The 21112-nt window shown below is 44.3% G+C and overlaps 2 protein-coding genes across 2 annotated transcripts; both read right to left on the bottom strand.

Annotated features, from left to right (window-relative positions):
* Window positions 1–4763: 4763 nt before the first annotated feature.
* On the bottom strand, window positions 4764–6258 carry LOC130103793 (trace amine-associated receptor 13c-like). The gene is made up of 2 exons (XM_056270118.1): window positions 6163–6258; window positions 4764–5991 (listed from the first exon to the last, which is right to left on the bottom strand). Exons 1-2 carry the CDS (start codon window positions 6256–6258, stop codon window positions 4888–4890), a joined length of 1200 nt encoding a protein of 399 aa, XP_056126093.1. The 3' UTR covers window positions 4764–4887.
* A 10671-nt stretch (window positions 6259–16929) lies between these two features.
* Window positions 16930–19002, bottom strand: LOC130103792 (trace amine-associated receptor 13c-like). The gene is made up of 2 exons (XM_056270117.1): window positions 18860–19002; window positions 16930–17979 (listed from the first exon to the last, which is right to left on the bottom strand). Exons 1-2 carry the CDS (start codon window positions 19000–19002, stop codon window positions 16938–16940), a joined length of 1185 nt encoding a protein of 394 aa, XP_056126092.1. The 3' UTR covers window positions 16930–16937.
* Between the last annotated feature and the right edge of the window lie 2110 nt (window positions 19003–21112).

Raw genomic sequence — 21112 nt, 5'->3', positions numbered from 1 at the left:
GCGGGACCCGAGCCTTGGGGAGCTCGCAGCAAACCACTCTCCTCGAAGAGCGATCGCCGCGAGCGCAGAGTTCTCAGACGAAAGCGCTCAATGCTCACAATCGACTCCCTTGAGAGCCGACTGGGCATGCTGCACTCCCAAACAAGCCACACATAGCTCATGTGAACCCCACCCGTGATGTATCGAGTACAGGGGGGAACACACTTCTTATACTGCTCGCTCATATTGTTTTTTTTATATAATCTATATATAGTGATAAACTCCTGACAAAACAGACAAACACAATCGACAGATTCAGACACACACAGAGCTTGCTGAAGTACAAAAAGCTGGCGTATTGTGTGCTCAGGGGATATTTATAGCTTCCTGGTCGATGACGTCACTCGCCGTACGCTCATTCTCTCCATTGACTGATTTCATTCATGCTTCAGACGCGTCACGCTGAGGGCGTTCCCACTGCGATTACACGCAGCGGTAGTCCCTGAAGGGGAACTCTGTTCCTCCTCGCTATTTCGTCTTTCAAAAGAATAGGAGATCTTCAGGCGCTGTCGGTTGCACCCTCGTGCCTGGAATTTGCGCCCGGCATGGTTAAAGCGTTCCTTCATCCTAGGCCGGGTTATTTTCCCAAGGTCCCCGCTAATGTGGCCCGATCTATAGTGCTGCAGGCCTTCTGTCCTCCTCCGTTCCAGGATGCAGACCAGGAAAATCACAATTTGCTATGTCCGGTTAGGGCATAGGATGCTTATGTCCACAGAGCTGCCCTGTGGCGTAAATCCGAACAGTTCTTTGTCTTTTTTGGACCCCCTAACAAGGGGTCACCAGCATCTAAGCAAAGAATGAGCAAGTGGGTGGTCGAGACTATCTCACTTGCTTATGAGTCGACCGGACAGCCTTCACCTTTGGCGGTGCGGTCTCACTCAACCAGGAGTATGGCGGCCTCTAAGGCCTTATTGTCAGGAGTACCTCTTCAAGACGTTTGTGATGCGGCAGGCGGGTCCTCACCTCACACATTCGTTAGGTTTTATTCTATGGACTTCGACTCTACACCAGGGTCCCGAGTGCTCTCGTCCTAGTGCTGCTCGCCCTGATTTCACACTGGACAGGCACTTCTCGCTATGGTGGCGTTGGTATAGACGTTCCCTTAGCGTCAATCGACGCAACGCAAGTTCCCTTGAAACGGAACGCCTCGGTTACGACTGTAACCTCGGTTCCCTGAAGAGGGAACGAGACGTTGCGTCACCTGCCATATCTCCTACGTGCCTGTAAGCGACTTGTTCAGACCTTACGAAGCTGGAGCGGCTGGGTTTGAACAGGCTTATATAGTTTCCTGGTTCATGACGCCACCCGCCTCTGACGTCCCGTCACACCATTGGACTGATTTTACATGTACTTCAATACATCAACACGCAAAGCATTCCCTTAGCATCAATCGACGCAACGTCTCGTTCCCTCTTCAGGGAACCGAGGTTACAGTCGTAACCGAGGCGTTTTTGTGTGGTAATGTAAAAAGAAAAAAAGAGTGTTTCGTCTATTCTACCTGTTTTTAGCAAGGTTTCCATCCAATGATGATTTAGCCCTTACAATTTTTAACCAATAGGAGAAATACCTTTAATCGATACAATTTCTAAATTGTCGACTTTAAATTTAGATACATTTTATGTCGATACTTCAAATGTCGCAAAAAATAGTTTGGAACACTGTTATAGAGAAACATGACAGGATTAGCCTATACACAGCATCCATGCCTGTGGTTTTGCTCCCGTTAAAGCATCTGTAATGTTCAAAGGTGTGTTAAAATCCCAAACGTACTGAAATGGGCATAATCTCTGGAATGATCTGATAAAGCCATTTAAGTTGCGCGCCCGTATCATGTGCACATGCCTGATTTTTATGTTGGCAAGTTTTGAGACTTGTGGTGCGTTCACACCGGACGCGAATAGCGCGTCAGGCGCGAGTGATTTCAATGTTAAGTCAATGCAAAGACGCGTTACGCGCGTAAAAATTCCTGCGGCGCGAATGAGGCGTAGAGCGCGGCGCGGTAGACGCGAATACGCCTCATTCGCGCGTCAAGTTCGCGCGAATGGTGCGAATTGAGCGTCTGGCGCGTTACGTGCGAATGTTTTATGTAGTGCTTTTTGTGCATTCTCGTGTTTGACGCGAATTCGCGTCTGCCGCCTGAGTTGAAAAATCTGAACTTCTGCGTCAATTCGCGCCGCGTTAACCAATCAGGAGCCTGCTTGCTGCTGTCACGTGGTGAAGTGACAGTTTATAATGTTATTTTATGTTTGGCCTCAATAAATTATTTTGTAAAATGACTAAAATGCTTGGTGTGCAAAGCAAATATTTCACATAAAAACTCGATTTCAATATATGAGAGATATTCATTTTGTATTGAATGCTATTTATTCCATATCTATTCTAGATTATATGAAACATTATTATTCTAATGTAAAGACAGCAAACACAATTTAGTGTATAAAAACTTTTTTTAAAATCACAGGACAGGTTTCACCTTTGGAGGCTGGCTCCATTTATCAAAACAAAAATAAATGACAGATTAGGTGGGTGCGGGCGAGGGTGAACCTCGCGCCGGCTGTAGAGCGCGGGCTCGACAGGCATAGACCACTCGAGGCTTAGGCCTTATACGGCCTACTCTGTTCTCGTCAGCGTCCTCACTGTTAGGTCCACCAAAGCTAGCTCCTGGAGCAAATTGTGAAACTCCTGAAATCCTCCGGAGGGTCTGGTGGACCCGAGTACAGCGACGATGTCCCCTACGCAGCTGTTTCTGCTCTCCAGAGCATATACGAGCGGTGACTCTCTCGAATAATGCTAATGCTCGATAAACATCTAAAAAGATGGCCGCCAACGGATTTCTCCCTCCGGATTTCGCCTCTGACGCACGTAAATTTCGCTTCAAACTTTTGTTTTTACGCGCGTCAATTTCGCCATTGACACGCGAATTAACACAAAGTGGTCAAGCGTATAACTAGACGCGGCTGGCGCGAATTTTACACGCTATTCGCATCCGGTGTGAACGCACAGTAAAGAAACGCCATAGGTTTTGTTCTGGGTTTTGAGAATTGTTTATATCTCACAATTCTGACTTTATTTCTCACAATTGCATGGTTACATCACACATTTATGGAAAAAAAGTCTGAATTGTGAGATAAAAAGTCACAATTGCCTTTTGTGTTTTTTATTCCATGGCAGAAACAAGCTTTTTTGGGCCGGGATGAGAAAGAGAGCAAGAATATTTGAGAGAAAGAAAGAGAATGTGATAGAAAGGACAGTTGTATAGAGAAGGTACTGCTAATATAGTATTATTGTATAAATATATGTTTGTAAATGCAACAGTGTCACAGAACGCTCAGCTGCGCCTCCCTCTGGCCTCATCCGTTCCCTCTCTCCGGAATATTAAGGAACTGCATTTCCCATCTCTCCCTCTGATCATTACCTATCTCCATCCCTGCCTGGTTTATCTAATTATTCCCATTCTCGTCACCTGTTCTCCATTATTGCCCCTTTATCTGGACTTTGTCTCTCACTGTGACTTTGCGAAGACTTGATTTGCTCTGCTGTCATTACCGAGCGTTATTCCCTGTTTCTAGTGATTATCTGGTACTCTGATCTCTGCCTGGACTCTAGTTTCTGTGAACCTTTGCTGCCTGCCCTGACCCTTGCCTGTGTACTGTTACGGATTCTGGATTGCCCTTCTACCTGCACTGTTTTATGTCTGCTTTTCTCTGCTTTATTGCATGTGTCAGTAAAATCCTGCAAATGGATCTCAATGCCTCTAACTCAACATTACAACAGATAGTACCAGTCATTACTGATTAATCATTACTGCGATATTAAAGTACTAATTTTGTTGGATAAGATTAGAGATAGTATGTTCATCAGGGAGTCACTAGAAAGTTATTCCATAATTCTTTAATCCTTTATTCCTCCAGTGAGCAAACCAGAGGTAGAAAAAGAAACAAAAAGCTCATGTCGGTGTTGGTTAAAGGATAAAGACAAATCATAATTTGATGATGATGATGATGATGATGATGATGTTTATGTCCAGACTCTCAGGTCACTGTTGAATATGCACTTCAGTTACAGATAAATATGATGTGGAGGTTGAGAAGAGAGACCCCTGATGCTTTGAGTGTACAGTAATATCTAGAAGAGCTATATACATGCTTCGTTCAATTTATTCATTCATTTATTAAATTACCTGATTTTTTAAAGGTGGTGTTATGATTAGGGATGAATCTGGGTTGGTTTTTACTTTGTGACAAGACCATTATTATATGTTTTTCTTTTTTTGCTAAGTGTCATTGTTTAAACACGTTTTTTAAAGATTAGTAGTTTAAATAAAAGTAAAAGTTAAAAAAAATCGATATCTTTAATAATTCAAATGTAAACAGTGCTGTATTACCATTGTGCATGACATTTACTCGACAGTCAAATGGAAGAGGGCTCCATATTCAATAATAAATACTTTGTGTGAATAAACAGGCACTATTGGGAGACATGAACACCCTTATAAATATATTATGAAAAAATTACATATCACAGGCCTTATTATTCACTTACAGCTGCTGTTTTATAGTTTGTCCCACAATTGTATTTTGCATTGTCTTGTTTTCTTATAAAAATATTACTTTGTATTTAAAGATAATGTTGTAGTTGATTTAGTCATTGTAAGGCCTCCAAGTGACACATGTTCTCAATATACATACATAATAGGCAAAATATTTAAACTATTCACAAACATAGGTGTTGCACAGATTCTGGTGTCATCTAATGTTTGATAAGGAAGTGCTTAACACAAGAACCCTAACTATTCCATTCATAGACAGATGGAAATTACATTTGTGCTTCATGCAAGAGTGTAAGTGATCATTTCTCTTCTGGGAACAGATTGAAATATTCTGATGAAGGTTCACATATTTTCAGTGTCAAAATGTATTTTGCTGACACTCTAAACCATTGATAAAACATTGCATATATAAGTGGATTCATGCAGGAATTCATGCATATGATCCAATTCATTACATCAATTATAAGAGTGTCATTTTCGTCATGCCCAAAAGAAAGAGTAACTATGTAGTACGGTGTCCAAAAAAGAATATAAACCAGTACTACAATCCCTAAGGTTCTTGCAGCCTTTTTTTCTGATTTGGCCTTTTTGTCTGTGACTGAATTTAAATGCTTAGCTTGCCGTTTTGCTACAAAGCAGATTTTCACATATAAAGGAATAATTATACAACAAGGTGCCGCTAAACAAACAAAAGCATCTACTACACGATTTTCCAAAGTAATAACAAGTATGCATTCTCCAATACATGTGTGGTTCCTCTCTGGATACAGTAAAATCTCATACAATAGGTAAAAATTGTATATAAAGGAGAATAACCAGTTTACAACAATAGAAACAACAGCTCTGTTATTATTGACTCTTATTGGATATCGCAAAGGGTCATTCACAGCAATGTATCGATCCACAGATATAATAATCATATTACCAAGAGATGCCATGACAACAACATAAAGAATAAGAGTAAATATTGAGCAAAATATTTCTCCAAAGTACCAGCATGGCTCAATCAGTTTCATTCCCTGCACTGGCAAGAGAATCAGTCCTGTGATCAGATCAGCCACTGCCAGAGAGAAGATCAGCACATTGGTGGGAGTGTGGAGCTGCTTGAAGTGCAAGATGGAGATGATCACCAACAGGTTCAGAAACACGGTGAACACTGATGTTACAGCGATGAAAATGTACACAATAATGTACTCTGCTTCAGGTCGGATACTTCTGGTACAAGACAAATTGTTGTTTGGAAAGCAGTATTGGATCGTTTGATTGTTCATGTTTGTCAGTCCCCAGTTGGATAGATTCTGTGTGAGGATGCTTGTCAGTTTAGCCCCCTGGTCCTTGTCACTGACACGACTTAGTTTTATACGTACAGAAAGCAGAGCGACCACCCCATTCAACAATACAACCTCTCAAATCCACCCACTAGTTACATATTCATAGACCTGATCAATCTGATCTATACAATATAGTTGTCACGGATACACCTAGCGACACACCCCAACCAGCATCAACTCAGCACACCTGGTCACGCTCATCATCCCCTGAATACTGATTACTCACCACCTGCACTGCATCACGAACTTATCACACTGCACACAGGATTTAAGCTTCAGTCTCTCCATTGTTCTCTGTCCGGTCTCGTCTAGCGACACGTGTGAGGACTGTGTCCTCATCCTTCTAGTAGTGTGAAAATAGTGGATTTGCGAATCTAATAAAGCTAGTTTACTCTTACATTTTGCCCATGTAATACAGCATCTGTACTAACAAACAGCAGACAAGTGCATTACTGTTAGAGCAATAATCCAATCCATTGCCTTCAATTCCACTAAAAATTATATCCATGTTAACATACAATAAAATCCCTGGAAATAATCTCAAGAAAGGAGCCTTGGAATATTATTAGACTGTTATGCAAAGGCAACATAGAATAACTCATTTAGTCAAAATTTAATTATGACCACAATTTGTCTGTTAACCGTATTCCCTGTGTCTTCATCCTTCTTGTAGTGTGACAGAAGTCCGGACCACACACGATGCAAGTATCCCCGGCTTCCGAGATAGCTGCCATATCCATCAAAACCCCTCGGGGCTTCGCCGCACCCCAATCACTTATGGATACTTCAGCATACGCTGCTGCCAATGCAGCCTCCGCACCGCCCACACTGCTCCAGGAAACCTTCACTGAATTCCGTCTCGCCCTTCAGAACCTCAGACCTGCCTCAGTAAGTCCCATGGCCAAACCTGATTCATATTCGGGTGAGGAGGAGTGCAACGGGTTTCTTTTGCAATACAAGCTTTATATGGAGGTAAATAGTACTCAATTCATTTCTGAAAAAGCCAAAGTTGCTTTCATAATTTCCCTGCTCTCTGGCCGTGCGTTGAATTGGGCTCAAGCTCTGTGGGATTCCAATGCTCCTGCTTTACTGTCGTTTCACAGTTTCATTGAACATTTTCGCACTGCATTCTCTCAAACTCCGAATGCCATGTCGGTTAGTGATCAGCTGTTTCGTCTTCGACAAGGCAAATCCTCAGTTGCAGATTATGCTCTGGAGTTTCGGACGATCACCGCGAACAGCGAATGGAATGAGAACGCGTTGATGACTGCCTATCGTCGAGGGCTCAACCCTGAGATCTGCTTACAACTGGCCATCTACGAGGATTCCATCGGAATTGAGAAACTCATCCAGCGCTCTATACTCATCGCACAACATCACACAGCTTACTTAAACAACTTCCCTTCACACTCCTCTCGCCACTCCACGCCCGTAAGCCCTCCAGTACCAGAACCTATGGAAATCGATGCTGGACATCTAACTGCAGATGAACGTAATCGTCGTAGCACTTCCATGCACTTCCTGGGGTACGTGATTTGTCCAGACGGCATATCAATGGATCGAAACAAAGTGGAAGCGGTACTCAACTGGTCCAAGCCTCAAACCCTGAAAGAGCTGCAACGCTTCCTGGGCTTTGCCAACTTTTATCGCCGATTCATCCGCGACTACAGTAAGATCTGTGCTTCATTGACTTCTATGGTGAAAAAGGGTACCAAGCAGTTAACATGGTCTGAAGAAGCCTCCGAAGCTTTTGAGTGTTTAAAGAAAGCCTTCTCTTCGGCCCCTATGCTAAAACATCCTGATCCTAATCTGCTCTTCATTGTGGAAGTGGACGCATCCACCAACGGAGTAGGAGCTGTTCTTTCCCAGCGGCAGGGGACCCCCTCACGACTCCATCCATGTGCCTTCTTTTCTCATAAGATGTCCGCGGCGGAGCAGAATTATGATGTCGGTAATCGAGAACTTCTGGCCATCAAACTAGCTCTGGAGGAGTGGAGACACTGGTTGGAGGGAGCCAATCATCCTTTCCAGGTGATTACTGACCATCACAATCTTGAGTATCTCTGGGAAGCCAAAAGACTCAATCCTCGCCAGGCTCGTTGGTTACTCTTCTTCACACGCTTTGACTTCACAGTCACCTATCGACCTGGTTAAAAGGATCTCAAAGCTGATGCTCTGTCTCGCCTTCACCAGATTGAAACCTCTGATGAGAATCCAGAGACCATACTCCCTCCAACCATGAATTTCAGCCCCATCCATTGGAACATCGATGAACTCATAGCCGACGCCATTTTGAACGAACCTGCTCTGCCGGAAGATCCAGAGGGAAAATTATTTGTACCATCTACTCTCCGCCTTTCCCTCTTGGATTCAGTGCACACCTCTCCGGGCTCGGGACACCCAGGCAGCCAACAAACCCTCTCACTTCTCCAACAGCGCTATTGCTGGCCTGGGATGGCTCAAGATACCTCCCAGTTCGTACTAGGATGTGCAGTCTGCGCCATGGCCAAAGTACCCCGACGTCTACCTGAAGGTAAACTCATGCCACTACCCATTCTGAACAGACCATGGTCTCACATTGCTGTGGACTTTGTGACCGATCTACCACCCTCTGATTCCAAGACCTGCATCCTGGTCGTAGTCGATAGATTTTCCAAGTCCTGTAAACTGATCTCTCTCTCTGGGCTTCCCACAGCCTTCAAGACTGCTGAAATGCTGTTTACTGAGATTTTTCGCCATTTCGGAATTCCAGAAGACATCATATCGGAGCGAGAACCACAGTTCATGTCGAGAGTCTGGAGATCTTTCTTCAAGCTACTTGGAGTCTCGGTGAGCCTGACGTCGAGGTACCATCCGCAATCCAACGGTCAGGCGGAGAGTAAGATCCAAGAGATCGGGAGGTATCTGAGAACCTAATGTCATGATGCTCAGGACCGCTGAAACCAATACCTTCCATGGGCAGAGTATGCCCAGAACTCTCTCCGACAAACTTCTACTGGTCTAACTCCCTTCCAGTGAATTCTGGGATATCAACCCCCTCTGTTCCCATGGTCTGGAGAGCCATCTGATGTCCCAGCGGTCCAGCACTATGAGAGTGAGAGGGTCTGGGACTCGGCACATGTCCACCTGCAGTTGGCAATCCGGAGGCACCAGCAGCAAGCGGACGCACGAAGACGACCCATGCCACACTACGCTCCGGGCCAGCTAGTGTGGCTGTCCACCAGAGACAACCACCTCCGGCTGTCCTCCCGCAAGCTGAGTCCCAAATACATTCTGGTTCTGTTGCGGTACTGAGGCAGGTCAACGAGGTCACTTATCGTTTTGCACTTCCCCGGCACTACCAGATTGCATCTACTTTTCATGTATCTCTGTTAAAGCCATACACTGCTCCTCTCTCTCCTGTTCCCACAGACACAGATGCTGGCGAGGTGCCCCCTCCTCCTCCTGTGGATCCAGCTGAGGACACCGTGTACCAGGTCCACACAATCCTGGACTCCCAATCGACGAGGGGGTCAGCTCCAATACCTCGTGGACTGGGAGGGGTTTGGAGCGGAGGAGCGCTGCTGGGTCCACCGGGATGACATCTTAGACCCCACACTCCTCCAGGACTTCCATCATGACCATCCAGATCGTCCTGACCCCCGTCGTCGGGGTCTACCGCCCCCAGGAGTTGACCGTGGAGGGGGGGGTACTGTCACGGATACACCTAGCGACGCACCCCAACCAGCATCAACTCAGCACACCTGGTCACGCTCATCATCCCCTGAATACTGATTACTCACCACCTGCACTGCATCACGAACTTATCACACTGCACACAGGATTTAAGCTTCAGTCTCTCCATTGTTCTCTGTCCGGTCTCGTCTAGCGACGTGTGTGACTCAACCGGTTCCTCATGCTTCTCTGGTTCCAGGATTCCCTTGTGCTCGCAGCAAGTATACTCAAGTTTTCTTCAAGCTACTTGGAGTCTCGGTGAGCCTGACGTCGAGGTACCATCCACAATCCAACGGCCAGGCGGAGAGTAAGATCCAAGACACTTTATGTGTTGTTTGTTTGGGAGAGGACCATGCACGGTCAGCGCTCGAGGGCGCTGACTGTGAGCACTGTATTGTGCTTCCCTTGTGGACACTCCGATCCCGCCTGGTGTTTTTTAACGAGGACGCCCAGGCTCGCGTTCCCCAAGGCTCAGGTCCCGCTGCTGCCGAGGCACAGCGATGACTTCAGACTTGGGGTTCGCAAATGGATCTGTCAGCGGGGTTAGAGACGGGCTCTGCCTTATCTCTGACTTCACCTGACAGATCTAATGCCTCGTATCAGGGTTCGGAAGCACGCGCTGCGGTTTCTTCAACCCCGATACAGGCACAAACACTACAGCTATCCAGTTCCGAGGGACTGGATGTTGTTAGTGTTTATGCTCGTGATACTGAGGATTCGCCACCTCAGTCTCATGCTTTTGAGGAGCTCGTTGAGGTTGTAACGAGAGCGGTCGAAAGATTACATATCGATTGGCCGGCAGATAAGCAGGACGTTCGTTTAAAAAGCAAACTAGACGAACGCTTCCTGCCCTCTCGTTTACAATCTCAATGCCTGAGCCTTCCGTTTTTTCACGATCTCCACACTGAGGTGTGGAGATCGTGGAAGAAACCTGTGTCATATAGAATGTACAGTGCACAATCATTACACTACTCTTCTATTTCACAATATAAAGAGCACGGATATGGGGAAATGCCGAAGGTGGAAGAGACGCTCGCGAGCTATCTTTCCCCTGAATCTGCATCTTCCCTTAAAGCCACATTATTACCCACCAAGCCAGTTAGAGTAACTTCAGCATTGGTGGGCAAGGCTTATTCAGCGGGTGGTCAGGCTGCAGCATGTCTTCACACAATAATAATAATAATAATAATTCATTGCATTTATATAGCGCTTTTCTCGGCACTCAAAGCGCTTTACATAGAAGGGGGAATCTCCTCAACCACCACCAATGTGCAGCATCCACCTGGATGATGCGACGGCAGCCATATTGCGCCAGAACGCCCACCACACACCAGCTTACTGGTGGAGAGACAGAGTGATGAAGCCAATTGGTATATATATATATATATATATATATGGGGATGATTAGAAGGCCATGATGGACAGAGGCCACTGGGCAAATTTGGCCAGGATGCCGGGGTTACACCCCTACTCTTTTGAAAGACATCCTGGGATTTTTTGTGACCACAGAGAGTCAGGGCCTTGGTTTAACGTCTCATCCGAAGGACGGTGCTCTTTGACAGTATAGTGACAATGTCGCTGCTGCAGGCTTACCAGGCTGAAATGTTAGGATACATTGATGAGGGCCGGGCTATTGGCCCGAACGCAGTTTGCGAACTGCGTCGAGCCACAGATTTGTCTCTCAGGGTCGCCAAGGAGACGGCTATTTCTATCAGCCGGTCAATGGCAGCCCTGGTGGCCACTGAGAGACATTTCTGGCTCAATTTGAGCAATATTAAAGAAAAGGAGAAAATATCTTTATCTGGCCTCTTCTGTGACGCAGTGAACACGGTCATCGAGAGGGTATAGGAATCAGCCATACAAAAAGAAACGGCTGCCTTCCAAAAACTTCTCCCTAGCCAGACTCATGTCTCCGGGGTTGCTGAGCGGGAGCAGCCCCAAACTTTTAAATCCAGCTCCTCACACGTGCCACGCAAAAACAGAGCGTGGCTTCCCGTGTTCCCCCACAAAAAGACTGGGGACACGGAAAGCGCGCTCAACCGCAGCCTTCAAGGGATAAGACGGATCTGAGGACCGTCATTATTTCCAAGAAAGCTGCAAAGAAAAGGCCTGACGTCCAAGGGCGCAGGCCATCGAGGGCAGTTCCCCACCGAAGCAGAAAGGTTAACACCTCATTTTACGGTGCCCGTCTCCCTTCAGTGTCCTCGGGGGACCGTTATGCTAACCCTGCCACCTCGTGTGTTACAGGGCGCAGCGGTCTCCAGCGATCACATATCTCAGGTGCCACCCGAAAACGTAGTTGCCCTGGGATGCCTGCCCCCTCCGAGGAGGGTCCTAGAGCAGTCATTTCAGTCGTTCCCTGCCGGTTCGCCGTTACAGGTCGACGGGCTGATTGCTCAACAAAAACTAAATCCAGAAACCAGTCTCGAGAGGCTGGTACCTCTAGTAGAATTCTTGGCAGCGCGGAAGCTACTGCCAAATATTTGGTCCTGCAGACCAAAAGGGGCTTTCATCCCACCGTGGTGAGCCCCGAGCAGGTTCTGGTAATGGAACAAGAAGTGAAAATCTGTTGGACATAGGGGCCATAGAATATGTACCTCCCTCCAGCAGGGACACCGGGTTTTACAGCCGGTATTTCATCGTTCCAGAGAAGGATGGGGGGTTGCGTCCCATTTCGATTTTAATAGTTCTGTACGTTTCCGTCATGTAACTAAAGTTCAAAATGTTGAGACAAATCGCGCCACAGATCAGATCCGAGGACTGGTCTGTCACGAAAGATCTCAAGGACGGATACTTCCACCTTTCCATCCTTCGATAACAAAGCATACCAATATCGAGTTCTTCCTTTCGACCTAGCACTATCACCCTGCACTTTCACAAAATGTGTAGATGCAGCTCCGGCGCCACTGCGTCCTCAGGGTATTCGCATCATGAACTACATCAACGATTTGTCGATTCTAGCTCAGTCGCATCTGTTAGCGGTTCGGCATCGAGATGTCGTTCTCACCCACATGAAAGAGCTGGGGTTACGGCTAGACGCCAAGAAGAGTGTGCGTTCTCCATTTTCCACTTTTCTAGGGGTAGTGTGGAATTCTATGTTGATGCGGCGCACCTGTCTCCGGCATGCATAGAGTCCATCCTGTCAGCTGTGAAAAGAATAACGCTAGGCCAGTCACTCACAGTGAAACGGTTTCAGAGATTGTTGGGTTTGATGGCAGCAGCGTCCAGCGTGATACCGTTTGGCCTGCTGTACATGAGACCCTCGCAGTGGTGGCTCAGGACCAAAGGGTTTTCCCCGAGGGGCAACCCCTTTCGCATGATCAGGGTTACGCGGTGATGCCTACATGCCCTGGTTATGTGGAAGAAACCTTGGTTCCTGTCCCAGGTTACCTGTGTTGAGCGCTTCTTGTCGTCGTAGAATGCTAACGACAGATGCCTCCTTCACGGGCTGGGGGAGCGATCCTGAAAGGACGCTCAGTTCAGGGTAAGGGTTTTCCCCGTGGGGCAACCCCTTTCGTATGATCATGGTTACACGGCGATGCCTACGTGCCCTGGTTATGTGGAAGAAACCTTGGTTCCTGTCCCAGGTCCCCATGTTGAGAGCTTCTTGTCGTCGCAGGATGCTAACGACAGATGCCTCCCTCACGGGCTGGGTAGTGATCCTGGAAGGACGCTCGACTTAGGGTCTATGGGGCCTACCAGACCTCAGGGGCCACCATGTGTGGGTCCACACAGACAGCACATCAGTGGTCACCTATATAAGTCATCTAGGAGCAGACATCCTGTCGAGACAGGGGCTGATTCCCGGAGATTAGATGTTCCACCCCGAGGTGGTGGAACAGATATGGAGGGAGTTCGGCCAGGCTCAAGTGGATCTGTTTGCGCCTCGAGAGACGTCTCACTGTCCTCCCTGGCTCTCCCTGTCCACGACTTTCTGTCCCAAGCAGAGGGCTCTATATTTCACCCTCGTCCCGAACTGTGGAACCTGTGGGCTTGGCCTCTGAGGGGGCCCAGCTCATAGGGTCAGGTCTCTTAACTGAGGTTGTGGAGACCATTCTACAATCCAGAGCTCCCTCCACGAGGAAACTTTATGCCCTGAAGTGGAAGGTTTTCACTTCATGGTGTAGTGACCGTCAGCTGGACCCAGTTAACTGGCCGGTTGGTACAGTGCTGGAGTTCCTTTGGTTTACGTGGCGGCCTTAGGTGCTTACCACACTCCTTTGGGTGGAATGTCTTTGGGTAAACACCCCTTGGTATCTCGTTTCCTACGTGGCAGTTTGAGGCTGAGGCCTGCTGCGCGCACAAGGGTTCCGACTTGGGACCTGGCGATTGTCCTCTAAGGCCTTTCCCAGGCTCCCTTTTAGCCCCTGGAGGAGGTTCCTGCCAGATTTCTGACTTTGAAAACTCTGTTCCTCGTCGCTATTTCGTCTCTCAAAAGAATAGGAGATCTTCAGGCGCTGTCGGTTGCACCCTCGTGCCTGGAATTTGCGCCCGGCATGGTTAAAGCGTTCCTTCATCCTAGGCCGGGTTATGTTCCCAAGGTCCCCACTAATGTGGCCCAATCTATAGTGCTGCAGGCCTTCTGCCCTCCGTTCCAGGATGCGGACCAGGAAAAGCACAATTTGATATGTCCGGTTAGGGCATTGGATGCTTATGTCCACAGAGCTGCCCTGTGGCATAAATCCGAACAGTTGTTTGTCTGTTTTGGACCCCCTAACAAGGGGTCACCAGAATCTACCTTTGGCGGTGCGGTCTCACTCAACCAGGAGTATGGCGGCCTCTTAGGCCTTATTGTCAGGAGTACCTCTACAAGACGTTTATGATGCGGCAGGCTGGTCCTCTCCTCACACATTCGTTAGGTTTTATTCTCTGGACTTGAACTCTACACCATGGTCCCGAGTGCTCTCGTCCTAGTGCTGCTCGCTCTGATTTCACACTGGACAGGCACTTCTCGCTATGGTGGCGTCACACCATTGGACTGATTTTACATGTGCTTCAATACATCAACACGCAAAGCGGTCCCTTAGCGTCAATCGATGCAACGTCTTGTTCCCTCTTCAGGGAACCGAGGTTACAGTCGTAACCGAGGCGTTTTTGTGTGGTAATGTAAAAAGAAAAAAAGAGTGTTCCGTCTACTCTACCTGTTTTTAGCAAGGTTTCCATCCAATGATGATTTAGCCCTTACAATTTTTAACCAATAGCAGAAATACCTTTAATCGATACAATTTCTAAAGTGTCGACACAACCTTTTTTAATTTTAATTTAGATACAGTTATTGTCGATACTTCAAATGTCGCAAAAACTAGTTTGGAACACTGTTATAGAGAAACATGACAGGATTAGCCTATACACAGCATCCATGCCCGTGGTTTTGCTCCCGTTAAAGCATCTGTAATGTTCAAAGGTGTGTTAAAATCCCAAACATACTGAAATGGGCATAATCTCTGGAATAATCTGATAAAGCCATTAAAGTTGCGTGCCCGTATGTGCACATGCCTGATTTTTATGTGGGCAAGATTTGAGACTAAAGAAACGCCATAGGTTTTGTTCTGGGTTTTGAGAATTGTTTATATCTCACAATTCTGACTTTATTTCTCACAATAGCATGGTTACATCACACATTTATGGAAAAAAAGTCTGAATTGTGAGATAAAATGTCACAATTGCCTTTTGTGTTTTTTATTCCATGGCAGAAACAAGCTTTTTTGGGCCGGGATGAGAAACTGAGCAAGAAAATTTAAGAGAAAGAAAGAGAATGTGATAGAAAGGACAGTTGTATAGAGAAGGTACTGCTAATATAGTATTGTTGTATAAATATATTTTTGTAAATGCAACAGTTAGTATCAGTCATTACTGATTAATTATAACTGCGATATTAAAGTACTCATTTTGTTGGATAAGATTAGAGATAGTATGTTCATCAGGGAGTCACTAGAAAGTTATTCCATAATTATTTAATCCTTTATTCCTCCAGTGAGCAAACCAGAGGAAGAAAAAGAAACAAAAAGCTCCTGTCGGTGTTGGATAAAGGATAAAGACAAATATTGATTTGATGATGATGATGATGATGATGATGATGTTTATGTCCAGACTCTCAGGTCACTGTTGAATATGCACTTCAGTTACAGATAAATATGATGTGGAGGTTGAGAAGAGAGACCCCTGATGCTTTGAGTGTACAGTAATATCTAGAAGAGCTATATATACATGCTTCATTCAATTTATTCATTCATTTAAAAATTACCTGATTTTTTAAAGGTGGTGTTATGATTAGGGATGAATCTGGGTTGGTTTTTACTTTGTGACAAGACCATTATTATATGTTTTTCTTTTTGTGCTAAGTGTCATTGTTTAAACACGTTTTTTAAAGATTAGTATAGTTTAAAAAAAATCTATATCTTTAATAATTCAAATGTTAACAGTGCAGTATTACCATTGTGCATGACATTTACTATATATATAAATAAACTTGCCTTGCTTTGCCTACCATTGTGAAATACAGTATGACTATTTACAACATGGACAAATCCAGAATTCAGACACGGGGCAAAGAATTTTACACTGTATTTGTTTTTACTCAAACATATCACACAAACACATATCTGAACATATTTATTTCAGCCCATTACAACAGAAAACATTGCGGCCACAATTTAAAAAATGTAACATGCTTAACAATATGAGAATGTTAGAAAATGGATGCCATATGAAGTGTTTAGTTGATTCCTTTATTTCTGACCCATGTTTAAGTGTGGTTTGCTGATCATCATACATTCCAGCATATTTTGAACACATTAAAACTGAGATAGCCTATCTCTTACAACTGACAGTTTGCAAAATGCCATTTGTTCGAATACAGATAATCTGACCTCATCAGTTCCCGACAGTCAAATGGAAGAGGGCTCCATATTCAATAATAAACACTTTGTGTGAATAAACAGGCACTATTGGGAGACATGAACAGCCTAATAACATATTATGAAAAATTACATATCACAGGCCTTATTATTCATTTACAGCTGCTGTTTTATAGTTTGTCCCACAATTGTATTTAGCATTGTCTTGTTTTCTTTCTTCGTCATTGTAAGGCCTCCAAGAGAGCAAAAATGTTATTCACACATGTACATGTTCTCAATATACATACATTATAGGCAAAATATTTAAACTATTCACAAACATAGGTGTTGCACAGATTCTGGTGTCATCTAATGTTTGATAAGGAAGTGCTTAACACAAGAACCCTAACTATTCCATTCATAGACAGATGGAAATTACATTTGTGCTTCATGCAAGAGTGTAAGTGATCATTTCTCTTCTGGGAACAGATTGAAATATTCTGATGAAGGTTCACATATTTTCAGTGTCAAAATGTATTTTGCTGACACTCTAAACCATTGATAAAACATTGCATATATAAGTGGATTCATGCAGGAATTCATGCATATAATCCAATTCATTACATCAATTATAAGAGAGTAATTTTCGTCATGCCCAAAAGAAAGAGTAACTATGTAGTACGGTGTCCAGCAAAGAAGATAAACCAGTACTACAATCCCTAAGGTTCTTGTAGCCTTTTTTTCTGATTTGGCCTTTTTGTCTGTGACTGAATTTAAATGCTTAGCTTGCCGTTTTGCTACAAAGCAGATTTTCACATATAAAGGAATAATTATGCAACAAGGTGCCGCTAAACAAACAAAAGCATCTACTACACGATTTTCCAAAGTAATAACAACGATGCATTCTCCAATACATGTGTGGTTCCTCTCCGGATACAGTAAAAACTCATACAACAGATAAAAAATATATATAAAGGAGAATAACCAGTTTACAACAATAGCAACAACAGCTCTGTTATTATTGACTCTTATTGGATATCGCAAAGGGTCAATCACAGTAATGAATCGATCCACAGATATAATAATCATATTACCAAGAGATGCTGTGACAACCACATAAAGAATAAGAGTAAATATTGAGCAAAATATTTCTCCAAAGTACCAGCATGGCTCAATCAGTTTCATTCCCTGCACTGGCATGATAATCAGTCCTGCGATCAGATCAGCCACTGCCAGAGAGAAGATCAGCACATTGGTGGGAGTGTGGAGCTGCTTGAAATGCAAGATGGAGATGATCACCAACAGGTTCAGAAACACGGTGAACACTGATGTTACAGCGATGAAAATGTACACAACAATGTACTCTGCTTCAGGTCGGATACTTCTGGTACAAGACAAATTGTTGTTTGGAAAGCAGTATTGGATCGTTTGATTGTTCATGTTTGTCAGTCCCCAGTTGGATAGATTCTGTGTGAGGATGCTTGTCAGTTTAGCCCCCTGGTCCTTGTCACTGATACGACTCAGTTTTATACGTACAGAAAGCACAGCGACCACCCCATTCAACAATACAACCTCTCAAATCCACCCACTAGTTACATATTCATAGACCCGATCAATCTTATCTATACAATATAGTGGATTAGTGAATCTAATAAAGCTAGTTTACTCTTACATTTTGCCCATGTAATACAGCATCTGTACTAACAAACAGCAGACAAGTGCATTACTGTTAGAGCAATAAGTCCAATCCATTGCCTTAAATTCTACTAAAAATTATATCCATACAATAAAAATTAAAGATGGAATCTGGATATTTTCACATTTCAAGTATAGGACTACCACCAATGTATGTCCCTGGAAATAATCTCAAGAAAGGAGCCTTGAAATACTATTAGACTGTTATGCAAAGGCAACATAGAATAACTCATTTAGTCTAAATTGAATTATGACCACAATTTGTCCTCATAAACTATGATCTTTCATTAGACAGCTTTGGTTAAACTATGCTTAGATTGAGACAGGGGTGTCCAATGCTGCTCCTGGAGGGCCACTGTCCTACAAAGTTTAGCTCCAACTTGCCTCAACCCACTTGCCTAGAAGTTTTTAATTTGCCTAGTAAGACCTTGATTAGCAGGTGTGTTTATATGGGGTTGGAGCTTAACTTTGCAGGACTGGAGACCCCTAGATTAAGAGAAAATGGACTGACCAAGTAATAATCTCTTCATATTCCTTAATCCCACAAGGATTCAAGTTCATCATATCCACAGCAGTGACGAGAGTATGGACAGGGCTTCACTCCATGCCTGCATATTCTATTAATATTCCCACTGGAACGGGTACAGGAATCGGCTAACAAACCTGCTCAGACTGAATTGGCTCAGGTGACAGACATGGCTGCAGGAATTGACTCTGTAGTGGGCATCGGCTCAGGCTCTTGGTCCGTGGCGGGCATCAGCTCCGGGTCTGGGTCTGTGGTGGGCTGCAGTTCCAGATCCGTTGTGGGCATAGGCTTAGTGCAGATGATCGAGGACATTATGATGGAGGTAGTGACTGGAAGGGCTGCAACGGAGTTGCTCCGTCGTCCTCCACCTCGCCGACAGTACAATGCCCTAATATTATGCTGTGTCATGCTGGAGGTGATAATAAAGGAGGTGCAGGTGAACATAATTAACCAATGAGTTTCCATGGCAGTAAACTAGCAACAAGAACCAATGAAACAGGAACAGAACAGAACATGAGAAGGAAACAAAAAAAAGTAACAAAAAAAGATAACCACATTTGCTCTTGTTCCAGAAGCGTTTCACTCGGATATACAGCACAATAGAGAAGAAAAGACTGTAAAACTTCTGTTTCATGCCGACATTAACAGCCAGTAACACGGTAAACGACACAGACAGCAATGAGCGTCACTACATGGCCAAAGCAAAAATCACAAGATTATAGAAAAACACTGCTAGAATAATGCTTGGATATGTTACAATCAGAACTAGAGACACGCATCCAAACTTTAATTGAGGATGGTAAGAATGCTAGATCTTTAGATAGTGTTTTGGATGCGCCTAGCATAGTGAACTCTTTACATGATTCAGTTCCGGCTGAAGTAGAGCCCGTGCAGCAGGGCAGATGGGTGACTGTGAGAGATCACCGCTCTAGTCGCGGATCAAAGAACCACTCTTCCGTTCCGATTCCCATAACAAATCGATTTGCCCCGCTCAGTGAAACACCCACTGAGAATTCTGTTGATTGTGCCCTGGTAATTGGTGATTCGATCACACGGAACGTGAAAATAGAGACACCAGCCTCCATAGTCACATGTTTGCCGGGAGCCAGAGCGCCTGACATCAAAGCAAATTTAAAAGTGCTGGCTAATGCTATTTGTAAATTCTCTAAGATCATTATTCATGTCGGCACTAATGATGTTCGACTCCGCCAGTCGGAGATCACCAAAATTAATATTAAAGAGGTGTGTGAACTCGCAAGTACGATGTCAGGCACTGTAATTTGCTCTGGCCCCCTTCCTGTACGCAGGAGTGATGAGATAGTTAGCCGATTGGCCTCACTGAATGGTTGGCTGTCGAAGTGGTGTCCGCTGAATAATATAAAATTCATAGACAATTGGAAAAGTTTTTGGGGCAAGCCTGATCTGTTGAAAAGAGATGGTATCCATCCCTCCTGGGCTGGTGCTGCTCTTCTCTCTAGTAATTTGGCTCATAGTCTTAGAGCTAAAACATGACAATCTGGGGCTCAGGTCAGGAAGCAGACAGACTGGCTAAACCGACCGTCTGCTAGCGGCCTCACGTCACCAAGGTCAGATAAATCCCATCACATAGAGCCTCTTTCACCTAGATATCATCATATAGAGACTGTGTCTGTTCCCCGAATTTGGAAATCCAAAAAACGTCAGGTTAAAAATTTAATTGATGTTCAACAAATAAAAAACAGATATAATACAGATGAGCAAAAGATAAAGCTTGGGTTGCTGAATATTCGATCCCTTACTTCAAAATCTCTTATAGTTAATGATATGATTTCAGATTATAATCTTGATATGCTGTGTTTGACAGAAACCTGGCTAAAACCAAACGATTACATTACTTTAAATGAGTCAACCCCACAAGATTACAGTTATAAAAATGAACCTCGTCTGAAAGGCAAAGGGGGAGGTGTTGCTGTAATTTATAGTAATATTTTCAAAACCACTAAGAAATGGAGCTTTAAATATACTTCTTTTGAAGTATTGGTGCTTAATGTAAAAATATATAGTGTAAACGATAAATCACATTTGAGAATTCTGCTGGCTACTGTGTACAGGCCACCAGGGCACCATAAAGATTTTATAAAAGAATTTGCGGACTTTCTATCAGATTTAGTATTGGCTGCAGATAAAGTATTAATTGTTGGTGATTTTAATATTCATGTAGATAATGAAAAAGATGCTTTGGGATTGGCATTTAAAGACATTGTAAACTCAATTGGAGTTAGACAACACGTGTCAGGACCTACTCATTGTCGTAATCATACTCTAGATCTAATATTATCACATGGAATAGATGTTGATGCTGTTGAAATTCTGCAGCAGAGCGATGACATCTCAGATCATTATCTAGTCTCATGTAAATAACATTTAGCCAAGGCTGCAAAGC

The sequence above is a fragment of the Rhinichthys klamathensis genome, unplaced genomic scaffold (genome assembly GCF_029890125.1).
Source record: "Rhinichthys klamathensis goyatoka isolate OS25496 unplaced genomic scaffold, OSU_Roscu_1.1 h1tg000297l_1, whole genome shotgun sequence".
Classification (NCBI taxonomy): Eukaryota; Metazoa; Chordata; class Actinopteri; order Cypriniformes; family Leuciscidae; genus Rhinichthys; species Rhinichthys klamathensis.
The sequence above is the reverse complement of the archived record's forward strand: the minus strand, read 5'-3'. Positions and strand labels throughout refer to the sequence as shown.